The sequence below is a fragment of the Chamaea fasciata genome, unplaced genomic scaffold, assembly GCF_029207755.1.
Source record: "Chamaea fasciata isolate MVZ Bird 193981 ecotype frontalis unplaced genomic scaffold, bChaFas1.0.hap1 SCAF_34, whole genome shotgun sequence".
NCBI lineage: Eukaryota > Metazoa > Chordata > Aves > Passeriformes > Sylviidae > Chamaea > Chamaea fasciata.
The window spans coordinates 2284639-2298757 of NW_027094119.1; the positions used below are offsets into that span (position 1 = coordinate 2284639).

General features: G+C 47.0%; 1 protein-coding gene across 1 annotated transcript; it reads right to left on the bottom strand.

The window, feature by feature from the left end:
* Positions 1-3452: 3452 nt before the first annotated feature.
* Positions 3453-12525, bottom strand: LOC136303445 (zinc finger protein 883-like). Its single transcript, XM_066207111.1, has 4 exons — positions 12358-12525; positions 4891-4969; positions 3868-4711; positions 3453-3783 (listed from the first exon to the last, which is right to left on the bottom strand). Exons 1-4 carry the CDS (start codon positions 12523-12525, stop codon positions 3453-3455), a joined length of 1422 nt encoding a protein of 473 aa, XP_066063208.1.
* Between the last annotated feature and the right edge of the window lie 1594 nt (positions 12526-14119).

Genomic DNA, 14119 nt, shown 5'->3' on the forward strand with positions numbered 1-14119 from the left:
TCAGTGGGGCTCATTAATGCTTCAGGGTAGGTACTCAGGTTAATTTAAGTACTTCTTTGTGCCACTGAGTCTCTGAAAGGTTTGTGCAATCATGGCCTTCCATTATCTGCTTTAATGAGTCCCTTGGGAGCTTTGCATTAACACCCAGTGGGGGTCATTAGTGCTTTGAGATTCTCAAAGTGTTTAAAGTACTTTGGGTTTTCCTTCCCACACTGAGTCTCTGAGAGGTTTCTGTGCAATCCTGTCCTCCAGTTCTCTCCTCCAAGGTGACCATGAGGAGCCTGTGTTAGGAGTAGACCTCAGTGTAACCCATTAATTCTTCCAGACACTTTGGGTGTTACCTCTGGCTTTGACTCTTGGAAAGGTTTGTGCAATCTCCTCTCAGGCCCTGAGGTTCCAGGGCTCAGCACAAAATGCACCACGGGGCTCATTAGGATAAGGCAAGTCCTAGCAAACCATGGCTGTGCCTTGATTTCACTCTGATCTGGTGCAATTCATTAGGAAGGTTTCCTACTGCAGTTATGGAGGTATGTTTCCAAGAGCTTCTAAGAAATACACGTTCCTATTTGAAAGGATGTATTTTATTACTCTTCTCTTTAGAGAAGAGGTGATTGCAGCATTCAGTGACTGATACTGACGCTGGGTCTCTCCTTCAGAAGGTGTGGCCTGCTCAGAGAAGCTGTGCCTTGAGGTCTGACCGAATGTGGACAACCTCGGTCCACATCCCCCAACCCCATCCTGCCTTTCCTCACTCACCTGGGACCTGTTTTGCTTGCAGAACTGGCTGCACTCAGGCAAAGAGGAGTTTTCTTCCTTTTTTAACAATCTGAAACTCCAGAGTTTCAGACAATCTCCTCAAGTGTGTGCCAAGCCCAAGGTGCCACCAAGGAGGTTCCACTCCCCAAGGCAGAACCATGCAAGGAATGATTTCAACACACAGGAAGTGCTACAAAAAAACACAAATCCAGAATTGGCTGAAGGCAGAATTAGACCAACTCTTGAGGGACAGACAAGCTTTGAAATCCTTGTTCAAACTAAACTAAAGGAAGGGAGCTTCGGATAAGAAGAGATAAGCAGGAAATTTTTGATGGTGATGTTGGTGATCCACCAGGACAGGTTCCCAGAGACATGGTCAGTGCCCCATCCCTGGAAACATTCAAGTCCAGCTGGGACAGGGCTCTGAACAACCTGATCTGGTGAAAGATGTCCCTGCTCATCGCAGGCATTTGGATGAGATGAGCCCTGCAGAGCTCTTCCCATGCCAACCATTCCAGGACTGCATGGGGAGAAGGGGCTGCTCGCTGGACTCCATCCACTCCCTTGACTCCTCCTTGTCTCTGCTGGAGCCCACATCCAGCAGCCAAAGCCAGCCCCTTCTCTGGCCTTTCCCCCCTGCCCCGTGGGCTGCCAGAGCCAGGGGGGCACAGGTGACCTTGAGGCTTTGCAGGGCTCAGGCACAGCAGCTGTGCCAGAGTCAGGGCTGAGGTGTCACTCTGCGGGCTGGGGCAGAGCCCAGGCAGAAATGAGCCCTGAAGCAGCAGCTGTGCAGTGGGGGCCAGCAGGCCGGGCTGCCAAGGGAGGCTTCTGGCCATGGCCTGGAAGCAGCTGCTGCTGCCAAGGTGCCTTTGGTGCCTCGGGCTCTCCCTGGCACAGCTCCCAGCACGGCACTCTGCACTTGTGCCCGAGCCCTTCCCTGTGTTGGGGCTGGCCTGGGGCTTTTCCTGCAGCGGGATCTGCCCTGGTCATGGCACAGGAAAGGCAGTTCCTGCTGGAGCGGGAGGCTCTGACGGCAATGGGCTCCAACAACTCCAACAAGGCCCTGTTTACTTCAAAATTGCTTCCTAGAGCACTATATTCTAATAATCGTTATAGGTCCTATACTGTCAAGTAAATTACACTTTAAAAAATAATTATTCAGTGGTTTGAATTACTCTTTCTGTCTAATCCTGATGAGAATCAATCATAGCTGTATTTATAGAAATGTATCTGGTATTCCATTGTTAATCTTGGGGGACAAATTGCACTTCAGTTCATTTCCACCTGTCCAATCTTTTACACGTAAACCTTTGAAAATGTCCGGGGCTAGCATTGTATCCAGCCACTCCCAGTCTCCTCTCTGAGATGGAATTTTAGAAGTTTAGGCATCCTTGGAGGGGTTTGAGGATCCATGGTGGCTGTTGGGTGTCATTTCTCGACCTGATGACTCAGCAGGAGTTTCTCCAATGAAGAAGTGAAGCTTTTGCCTGAAGCTTTTCCCACTCTGCCCACGACAGGAAGCCCTGTGAGTGTCTGGGACATCCCGGCTCTTTGGCAGCCTGGGCACTCCTGGGATGTCACCGTGGAGCCCCTGTGAGTGCCTGTGACAGATGGGTGCCTTTGCAGCCCAAGGTGCCCTGGGATGTCCCCATGGCATTGCTGGGACTGCCTGTGACCACAGGGCTCTTGACCATCCCAGCTCAGGCCTGGAGCCAGAGTCCCTTGCCATGGCAACCATTTGCAGTCCCATTTCCAGGGCCATGGGATCCCAGAAGCACAGAACTGGCTGAGTTGGGAGGGAGCCATCAGGATCCTGGAGTGCAACTGCTGGGCCTGCACAGGACACCCCAACAATCCCAGCCTGGGCCTGGCAGCGGTGTCCAAACGCTGCTGGAGCTGAGAGAGCCCTGGAGCTGTGACCCTTCCCTGGGAGCCTGTTCAGTGCCCCAGCAGCCTCTGGGGTAAAAACCTTTTCCTCAGATCCAACCCAAACCTGCCCCGGCTCAGCTCCAGCCATTCCCTGCAGTCCTGTCCCTGGGCCCCAGAGGGAAGAGGTTCCACAGCCCCCAGCCAGGGACCCGCTCCCAAGGCTGTTGCCAGGGCAGCCAGGGCTGGCACCAGCTGTGATGCTCGGTTTCCACGGGCCGGGCTTTAGGAATGGGATTCTCCAATTTCCTGCTCCTGCTAAAACCATGCCGCCCCTTGCTGCCCTCCAGCCTCCCACTGAAAGTACAAAAGGCAAAGATCCCAGGCTGGGATAAGAACAATTTATTGAGAACAGCAACAAGATATGCAACAAATAGGAACAGAAACAATATTAATAACAGAATGCATAGTACAAAGGGTGTACATGGTAAACTACAACAACTCCTACTACAACTGACTGGCTCTTCCTGGCCATGCATTTCTACCTGCCTGGAAAGGACACCCTTCTCCTTGGGAGAGAGAGAGAGAGTCCCTTTCCTGGCCTTGGCAATGACCTGAGTTTGGACTGAATACAATGACGGGGCCATGACCAGACTCTGACGTTCTTCCATCCCACCTCACATCATTGTCAGGGGCAGGGAAAGGGACAGGTGTCCTCCCAGCGTGGATCACAGTGAATGTGGGTCCCCAGGGTGCTTCCTCTGATGGGGAATGAGGCTGGAGACACACACAAAGCTCTTCCCACGGTCGGAGAACTCACAGGGCATGCCTTACTGGTGCTTCTGTTGGTGTTGGGTCAAGGCAGAGCTCAGGGTGAAGCCCTTCCCACACTGGGGACACTCGTAGGGCCTCTCCCCAGTGTGGATGCGCCGGTGGGTGACGAGGGTGGAATTGTGCTTGAAGCCCTTCCTGCAGTCGGGGCAGCGGAAGGGCCTCTCCTCTGAGTGAATCCGCTGGTGCACGAGGAGATGGGAGCTGGTCTGAAACCTCTTCCCACACTCAGAACACTCATAGGGCCTCTCCCCGGTGTGGGTCATTTGGTGGATGATCAGTTTGGACCTCTGGTTGAAGCCCTTCCCACATTCCCCACACTTGTATGGCCTTTCCTCAGCGTGGATGTTCTGGTGGCGGATCAAGGTGGAGCGCAGGCTGAAGCTCTTCCCACATTGCTCACACGCGTAGGGCCGTTCCTTGGTGTGGATCCTCTGGTGGCAGATGAGGTGGGATCTCTGGCTGAAGCTCATCCCACATTCCCCACACTGGTAGGGCCTCTCCCCAGTGTGGATGCTCCGGTGGGTGACGAGGGTGGAATTGTGCTTGAAGCCCTTCCTGCAGTCGGGGCAGCGGCAGGGCCTCTCCTCTGAGTGAATCCGCTGGTGCACGAGGAGATGGGAGCTGGTCTGAAACCTCTTCCCACACTCAGAACACTCATAGGGCCTCTCCCCGGTGTGGGTCATTTGGTGGATGATCAGTTTGGACCTCTGGTTGAAGCCCTTCCCACATTCCCCACACTTGTATGGCCTTTCCTCAGCGTGGATGTTCTGGTGGCGGATCAAGGTGGAGCGCTGGCTGAAGCTCTTCCCACATTGCTCACACGCGTAGGGCCGTTCCTTGGTGTGGATCCTCTGGTGGCAGATGAGGTGGGATCTCCGGCTGAAGCTCATCCCACATTCCCCACACTGGTAGGGCCTCTCCCCAGTGTGGATCATCTGGTGATGGATCAGGTTGGACCTCTGGCTGAAGCTCTTCCCACACTCCAAGCACTTGTGGGGCTTCTCCACATCATGAAGCTGCTCATGGACCACCAGCTCAGAGCCCTGGCTAATGCTCTGTCCATCTTCTCTGCACAAAGTGGGTCTTAACTCCATGGAGCACCCTGGGATGGGCTTGGAGCTCCTCCTCCTGAGGGATCTCTGGGGCTTTTCCTCCCTCTTGGATTGCTGTGCCATGGAGCTGCTCAAAACGGCCTCTTCCACGAGGTTCTGCCGTGGGGATTTGTCCTCCTTGGTCTCCATCCTCAGCTCCTTTTCTGGGGGAGGAAGGACAAGGAGAGGATGGGATTTGCCTCCGTGCTAGAGGGAAGGGGAAGGAGTCAGTCCCTCCCCAGCAGGAGGGCGTTGGCAGAGGGGTTGTCCTGCAGCCAGGGCCAGGCTGGGCTGGGGGATGGAGCAGGAGAGAGGGGGAAAGGGACAGTGACTTCCTCCTCACCTGCCTGGCTGTCCTGGGGCATCTTCCTCTCCCTCAAAGCCTTCTCCTCCATCCAGCCAAGGTTTGGGAATGAGAAATCCTGGTTTGGGGGAAAACAAGGGATAAGCACATTGAGTTTGAAGGTCTCTCTAACCAAGTCCATCTCTATAAGTCACTGGAAATCTGGGGTCAGTAAAAGCCTCCCAAACACTAAGATTCGACCCTGAAAATGCCTCGCAGGAGTTCCCTGTCGCTGGTCTCTCCACTTTGGTGTTCAGGGATTCCCCCCTGTCCCAGTTGCTGGGGATCACACATGTATTTGGGGTCCCCCGTCTACTCGGTCCTTTCCCGCCACAGGGTGCTGGAAGTCCCGGGAAACAGAAAAGCTCCCCCCTTTTCCACCTCCCCACTTAGGGAGGCTGGGGGAGGTTGGGGTGCTGGGGTTCTTTCTCCCCTTATTCTGTGCTTTGGGGTGCAGGGGGTTCAAGGAGTCCCCCCTGCCCCTCTCCAGGCTGTTGAGGGTCCCGCCAATGGCGCCGCTCCCCCCTCTCTGGGCTCCCCACTTTGGGCTCCTGGGGGACACAGGGCTCTGCTCCTCCAGGCTGCCTCTGCCAGCAGCTGCAACTGGGACCCCCCAATGTCCCCCCAAGGGGCATTTTCCACTCAGCTTTGCAGTTCTTCATTCTCTAAACATCCCCCCACAAAAAACCCAACCCAGGGACCCCCAGGATATCTGGGCCCAGCTCCCCCTCTGTCTTGGTTTAGGAAGACAGGTATCTGCTAGGTAAAATTACAATCAGAGGCTCTTTGGCAAAGATTTGGGAAATAGGAATAGCAGTTCTTTACTAGTATGTAATACAAAGCAAACAAACACAAAAAAAACCTCCCCCCCACCACCAAACAACTACAGCGTTAATGACAAACGACAACAGTACCAAGAACCTTGAGGACTTTGTTTCACAAAACCCAGGGCAGTTTGGTTTCGGTGTCCCTGCAGGATTCTCAGAGCACCAAGCTGAAACAGTGGAAAAGTCCCGGGCTGGTAGCTGGGATGGCAGAGTGTCTCGGAAGGCAGGGGCAGGATGTCCCGGCAGCGCAGGGGGTGCAGGGTCACACTGCAGCAAGAGGAGCAGCGCCGAAGAAGCCGAAGGCGAGGCAGGGCCTGGACCAGCTCCCCGCGAGTGGCCGGGAAAACTCCGGATTCAGGCCGACCCGGTGATAGCAGACCTCCCAGGACTGGATCCCTTTGGCCACAGTGAAACTCCTCCAGCCAGCAACAGCCGTTCTCCCCTCGGCGTGCTTTGCGGCGGCTGAGATCCTCGAGGAGCGGCAGACACGCGTCTCCCCGAACGCCGGAAAAAGAAAAGCCCGCAGCTGCCTCAAGCTTTGTCTTTTACCTGCATTATCTCCCCCTTCCACCTTTTGTCCACCTCTTTGTTTCGGTTAAGTACTCTCAAGTATCCAACACTTGGTCTCCTTGGTAACTTATGGGGAAAAAATTCTTTCGAGAAAGAAGGAACAAACCTAACCCCCAACAGTGATGGTGACTTGTGCTACTGTCTAAATGTTTTAATCCTTTTCCACATCTAGATGGACTAAACAAATGCATAGTTGTTGCATCTGCCCTGCTGTAATGATTACTGTGGTGAAGACGTCTTTTTTTTAATTTTTGTAAGCTGCTGTTTTATTTTGCAAGAAGTTATTGAATTACACCTCCAGAAGGCTACTAAAGTAAGAGGTTTATGACTTTTATTGTCCTTCTGTTCTATGAACAGTTAATGGACAAGTAGGTAGAAAGTACTGAAAATTTGGGTTCTACTGTAAAAATGGCATCAAACCCAGTCTTTCCTGGATACAATTATTGAGGTGTATAGTCCTATGTAAAAAAATTCCAAGCATTAAAACCTGAAGCAAAATCCCCCAAGTCACGAGTAGATATTGAAGATAGAAGTGAAGGCAATTAATATTTGGGAGAGGCAGTGAATGCAGCACGATGAGCGTGACAAAATGTCCTGGGAGTTGGGTGCGTGTAAGAGCCAAATCTGTGCTATTGATTTATACTGTGAGTTTTCTGGGTGAACTTGGAAAGAAAGGCAGTATTGTTGTTGGGAAATGTAAATTGCTGTATTTCATTTCTCTCTAAGGGAAAACTTGTCTCTTCAGGAATTTCCCATCCAGTATTTACAGCTGATTCTATCACTTCTGACTGAAGTTACTTTTCCAATTGTCTTCTTAGTCAATCTTTTTTAAAAAGTTGACTTTTTGCTAGAGTAGTTCAAGATGAAATGCTGTTTTGTGTGGTCAAAGATAGTTATGCTTGTTCTAGAAATTGTTTCATTTCCAAGGAAAACTTGTTGTAGGAGAATTTGAGTGAAATGGCTATTTAAAGCTACTTGTCACAAGAGGAATTAGCTAGAGATTAACCTGTTGGAGCAGGACTTTTTTTTCTCTCAACTTCCATTTAGACTTCAATTTTATTATCCCTTGTTTTGGCATGAGTTCGTTTTCTTGTGTGCTTGCAGTTAATAGTGACATCTGACTTCTCTCAAGACGCTTAACCTGCTGTGTTAGAAGGAAAGAGAAATCTCTCCTGTTTCCATCAATATTGTATGGCTGATGAAGAAAAAGCAGTGGATATGCTATATTAGGGGGATGTATTTTTGTTATGCTGTTTCGTTGTTGGACTCATGTCTGTGTTGCAGTGTAGTTGTGAGATATATATTTATCCTTAAAATAAATAACTTTTAATATGCTGAAGTAAAAGTGAATTCTCATGCTAGGTCGTATCTATTTATCAGGGATAATTTGGTTGGTAGAAATGCTGAACACTGATTATGTGGCTCCTCTAACTGCCAGTGGGTTTCTGTACCTTGTCCTATAAAGAAGGTAAAGCTGAGGATGCCCTGGTATATTTGAAATGCCACTGAAACTTAACAGGCTTCAGTCACAGCTTTTAGGAGTTGAAGGGAGGTACTTCTTTCCTAAAATGCCCTGTTCCATTTTACAAGTGGCATAAAGCATGAAGGAGGCCAGGTCTGATAAAAAACCACCGTACTTAAAACTCTAGCAAGACCAAGTTCCTTTGCAAGTGAAGTTCTTGTATGTGGTACCAAGACCTGGATTTACATGCTTAGAAAAAATCCTTTTTTCAAATTTATTTTTCTGTGTTTAGAAACTACCCTTGTTTTGCCACCCTAGTCAAGATAGAACGGTGTTTTGTGGGCTAGGTGATTTTGCTATTAAAATCTCACGTTATTGTTTTAAATGTGTTGTATTGAACAAAATAAAGCACCTGGCTTTCAGCAGTAATTTAAATAACAAATAGTTTATATACAAAGAACATTTCTTAAAATGCCTCCCTGAAAGTAGATGTTCCTAAATATTCAGGGAGACCTTACATCCTTTGTGATTAAGTAGTGCTGAAATTATTTCAAAACCTAAATTTTTGAAATGCTGCTGTAATTAATGATTAATAGGGAGCTTAAATCCAGCTAAGTATCTGCCTGAGAAGTGCCAGTGCTGCTTGGTTTTCTGTGTTTGCCTCTCCTAGCAATGCTTTTTGTGATCATGTCGAAACTGGAGGTAAACAGTTTACAGATAAAATGGAGCCTCCTCCATAAAACTGCGGCACTGGGGAGATGTCAGGATACATCCAGTTTGGAAACAAGCCCTTGACTGTTAACAAGAACAAACAAAGCGTGTGACTCATGCCGTGCAGCTGGCGAGGGGGCTCAGAGACTGTGCAGTGATTCTCCCAGCCTGATAGCTCTGGCAGCTGGGCTGCAGCACATTGTTGGTGTGGATTTCCTGCAGGGCCATGTTTATGTTGGAGGCGGTGCACACGCTGCTGTGTGGACATCAAATTATTCTATTGGTTTGAGGATCAATGAGGTTAAATTAGCTCAGTCGTTTACTGCACGTTTTGTTGAGGTTCAAGCTGTCCAGGCTGTTGCAGTTAATAGGAGCAGCCCAGAATGCTGCCGGTTAAATGTGAGTTACTCACCAGGGATCCAGAGTTCATTATTGGAAGGAATAGGACAACTTTACTCCTGAAAAAGTTCAGCTTGTTGAGAATACTGTTCCCTGTGTTGTTTGAGGGGCAGAACTGGAGAGAGTATCATTGATCAGCAGCACAGCAGGATACCTTGACGATAGGTTTAGGGTGGATGTACTGCTCTCTTAATAGCTGTTGTACAGATAGAAGTATTGGTGATAAAATAAACTCCTTTGGGCCTTTGATTTGCATAAAAAATAATGTCCCGTTCACTAATGAACAAATTATTTGGAGCTAGAGGGAAGTGAAGAGCTTGGAATGAGTATCTCTGCTTAAAAACCAAACCAAGGTAAAAGCAGCCAACTGAAGCGTCTGTCAGAAGAGCTGGGCCCTGTTTGGGAACACCTGGAAGAGACCTTCTTTTTGTCTTAATCTTCTTCCCTTTCTTTTCAGAAATACTACTTTTAGAGCTATTCTGATAATACTTCCTAAGCCTAAGTGCATTGTATAACACATGGCATAAGTGATGAGAACATAGGCCATGGATCTGGTTCAATATTAAGGAGAGATTCTTGAATATACCACATTGGGCAATTCTTTCCATTTCTGGATCCTTGGCTTCTGTTGAATGGCAGTGCTACAATTGAGTGCAATTATGTGGGATATGTCAAATAGAAACTTTGACTCTGTATCACTAAATTAGGAAGCCAGAATAATACTGTGTTTTAGACTCTGTAAGCTTTCCTAAGCATTAATTTGGTTGGCACTGGGTGCTTACTATGGTTTTTTAACAACAATTTGCCTTCTTTTTTTTGAAGTTCAAAGACTCTCCATGGTTTGTTTGTGGTTTTTTTGTTTGTGTGTTTTAAATTTTTTGTTGTAGCTTCTTTGCTTTCCCATTTCTGTGCCTATTAAAAAATACTGAGAAGCTGCTGGAGAGCTTAGTGATCCATCAGGACAGTTGGTGCGGTCAGTGACAACAAAGCCATCACCTTTGCAGGTCAGACAGTTTGGAGAAGTGAGTTCAGGAAGCAACCTTGAACACAAATTGTCCTCCTTATGGAAGTGATGTTAGTGAGGCTGATGAGGCTGACAGGCAAAGTCTGCTGAAGGCTTTTTTTCAGGTGTTGTCCCTTTGTCACTTCTTAATTGATGCTCACGTGGGAGATGCTGTTAGTTATGTCTAACTCTTCAAATGGGTTGGGAAGGTCTTCCTTTACTAAGTCTTTGTGATCTCTTCTCTTACCTGTTTTACCTCATCAGTCCAGAGTGCTTCTGGACCAGAAAGCAGATATCCCATAGAATGGATGTACAAAAGGGGCTGAGCAGAGGTTTTCTGGTGAAACAGGATTTATCTGGAGTGGGGAAATGTGATTTCATAAAAATGGGAGCTTGTTTTGTAGACTTCATTTCAGTGAAACTTTAAAGAGGGCAACCCTGCCACTCTCCCCGTTCCAGACTGTCAAATGTAGGAGGAGGGAAAGGGGAAGAGATCAAATCTTACATGTCATGCTTCTAGTTAATACTCTGGCTTATTAAACCAGACTCTTGCATATTTCCTGGGGGTACATGAGAAGCAACCTAAAAACTCTGCACTCCTTTGGGAATAGTGGCCTTTCTGTGACTCGTGGAACAACTTCTGATCCTCCTGAATTTCATTCCATGTGAATGAGGGCAAGATAAAATCTCAGGCAAAAACTTATGGAATGTTGGAACAGCTCTGTTAAAAGCTCAGTAATAAAAAGTAATAAAACCGTGGGAGCTTTAGTTACAGCTTTTCAAAAGTTGCTTAACACTGTTATATTTTAATTGATATTGACTTGGAAGGAAATGTTTTCTGAATAAAATTTAGCATATTCTTAATATTTGCAAAAGTCTGTTGGCCTTTGTAGCTACAAGGGCACAATGCTGAATCATGTTCAGCTGCTGTAACAAGCACCCCCAGGTCCCTTTTTGACTGGGCACTGTCCAGCAATTCTGCCCTTTTCCTGTAGTACTCCAGGAGGTTGTTGGGGGGAAAAAAAAAAAAAAAAGGAAAAAGAAAAAGAAAAAGAAAAAAAAAAGAGGAGGAAAAAAAAAGAAAAACAAGCAAACAAAAAAACACTGGCCCATGCAGCAACCCACTTGGATGTGTCTGCAGTCCTGGAAGCTTGAGTACCCTTTTTTCTCCTATGAATACACCTTGAGCTTGTTTGGGGGTGGTCTCACTTCCACGTGTCTGCAGTCCTGAGGGTTTGACTACCCTTTTATCTCCTACAAATGGACCTTGAGCTTCTTTTTGGCAGTCTAACTTCCATTTGTCTGCAGTCCTGGAAGCTTGACCACCCTTTTTTCTCTAAAAATTGCACCTGCAGCTTCTTAGAGGGGTGGCACTTTCATGTGTCTGCTGTCAACAAGCTTATGGTCAATTTACAAATGGAAAAATGGTAGTCAAGCTTCCAGGACTGCAGACAGAGAAAAGTGACACCCCCCCCCCAAAAAAGCTCAAGGTCCATTTGTATGAGAAAAAAGGGTAGTCAAGCTTCCAGGACTGCAGACACATGGAGGTGAGACCACCCCAAACAAGCTCAAGGTCCAATTTTTGGAGAAAAAAGGGTAGTCAAGCTTCCAGGACTGCAGACACATGGAGGTGAGACTACCCCCAAACAAGCTCAAGGTCCAATTTTTGGAGAAAAAAGGGTAGTCAAGCTTCTAGGACTGCAGACATATGGAAGGGAGACCCCCCCCTAAACAAGTTTAAGGCTTATTGTAGGAAAACATCAAGTAGTCAGGGTTTAGGACTGCAGACACATGGAAGTGAGACCACCCCAAACAAGCTCAAGGTCCAATTTTTGGAGAAAAAAAGGATAGTCCAACCTCCTGAACTGCAGAGACATCAAAGTGAGAACACCCTGGAAGTTTTGCTCCCCGTTTTTCTCCTACAAATGGAGCGTGAGCCTCTTGTTGGGGATCTCACTTCAATGTGCCTGCAGTCCTGGAAGCTTGACTAATCTTTTTTCTGCCTCATTTGGACCCTGAGGTTGTTTTGTGGTGGTCTCACTTTCACATGTCTGCAGTTCTAGAATGTTGACTACCCTTTTTTCTCCTAGAATTAAACTTTGAGCTTGTTGGGGGGTGGTGCCACTTTGATATATCTGCTGTCTAGGTAGCTTGACTACCCTTTTTTCTCCTACAGTTGGACCCTGAGCTTGTTTGTTGGCATCTCACTTTCATGTGTCTCCGTTCCTGCAAGCTTGACCACCTGATATTCTCCTGCAGATAAAACTGGAATTGGTTTGGGGTGGTCTCACTAATGTATGTCTGCAGTCATGGTGGTTTGAGTACCCTTTTTTCTCCAAAAACTGGATCTTAGCTTGTTTAGGGGCTCTCCCTTTCATGTGTCTGCAATCCTGGAAGATAGACTACCCGTTTTTCTCTTAGAAATTGGTTTTGAGCTTGTTTGGGGGTGGTCTCACTTCCATGTGTCCTGCAGTCCTGGAAGCTGGACTACTCACGTTCTCTTCCAAATCCACCTGGGCCTCGTTGGCTGCTGTATCTGGGGAGTGCAGGTACCATGTGCTGTTGACACATGAATGGTTTCGTCTGCTCGGGGGGGTTGTTCTCTGCGAGCAAACAGCTTTAGGATGGATGCCCTCAGACTTGGTGTTGTATGGGGCACTCATCTAGCCTTCCAAATCAGTTCAATCAACCGTGGAGGTCAGTGAGGTGATGGATTTTTCAGCCAGACCGCCCTCACGTTCCACTTGGAATAGTGACCTTTGTTTCTGTAATACAGATAAGCAAGGTTATGTCATTTGTGGCTGTCATTGTTTTAGCATGTAAATATCATTACATTTGAGGCTTGTGTTGCACAAAGTTTTACTCTTCGCTCCTGGCAAAGGCCTTCTACGTTTTGTGTGCAAAGTTCTTGCCATTTTTTCATTTCATGCCCTGTGTATAGTGTCACTCGTATGTCGGGATGCAGAATAAGGTTTGAAATTGCCTACAATTCTGATGTTGTACATGCACAGTGTGTTTCTGCTGATTGTCAGTGATGTGCTGTGGAAAATTTTGCCCTCTTGACTGGGCTTGTAGTCAAGAACTTGACTCTCTACTAAACAAAGAAGGTTAAGGCCTTCATGTTTTAGACTGTAAGGAGAGGAATGAGGTGGAAAAAACCATCAAAGCTCTCCCAAGTATATTTAGAAATAATGAACTCTGATTTCATTTTGCTCTTGGAATAAGTCTGCTACACCTAATGACAAGTGGGTTTTCTGGAGGTTCTGAAATGTGACAGGAAGCTTCTCTGAGTTATATCTTGGGCATAAAGGGTCCATGCATGCTGGACTGGGGAGAGAGAAAGCAGCAAGAGGCTGACAATGTGGTAGGAAAAAGGAGTGGGCAGAAGTGACACAAACCAAATAGGAGTTTAGAAGGGTAGTGCCACTACATCGGAACAGGGAGTGAAAGATTGACAGTAACTGGGAAACCAAAAAAGTGATGGTTTCCTCCAGTGAGCTGCCAGGTACTTGTGGCAGTAGAGGATGGAGCTGCATAGGAATTGTGGGGAAGTTGTAGGTGTGGGACTTATGATGCAGGATTTGTAGAATTTGTAGATGTAGAATGGTGTTTGCTTTCAAAGGAAAAGGCTGAATAAATTTAGGAAAAGGAGGGCAGACAAGCCTTACTTGTACTTTAAACTCATCCAATATTTCTCTGATGTCAAACATACGTCAAGATAAAAGAAATAATTTTAGCCAGAAATGGAAAATAAAAGTTTTCAGACTGCAGTACAGTGGAAGATCTACAAATAGTCCCTCTGTGTAACAGAGTGGGAATATTGTGTTTTGGTAAAAGTTCCTTTTTTGACTGTAAGATCACTAATGTGACTGACTTGTCAAGTAGATCTTGCTCCAGTTACAGGGAACCGTTTTTTGCCCTTTGCATTTTAACTTTGCATTGGGCAAAAAGTGATTTGTGGCAAAGTCACTGTAGTAAAAATTAGCCTATTCTCATTTTTTGTGTACCAGAGAACACTTTTTTTTTTAACACTGTTGTGCTATTTTCATACCTTGATACAGTACACAAGAAGAGACAGCTTTTAGTGCACGTAGTATTCTTTGTATTAGAGCTTAATTTGAAATGTTTGCCACTTTGGAAAGGAGAGAGTGAAGGAACCTGGCTGCAGATTTCAGGGTGACTCATGAGCTTTATCTTTCTATTAAAAATAGAGAATTGTACAAAATCTAGTAAATCAGCAGAAAAAAAATGGCATTT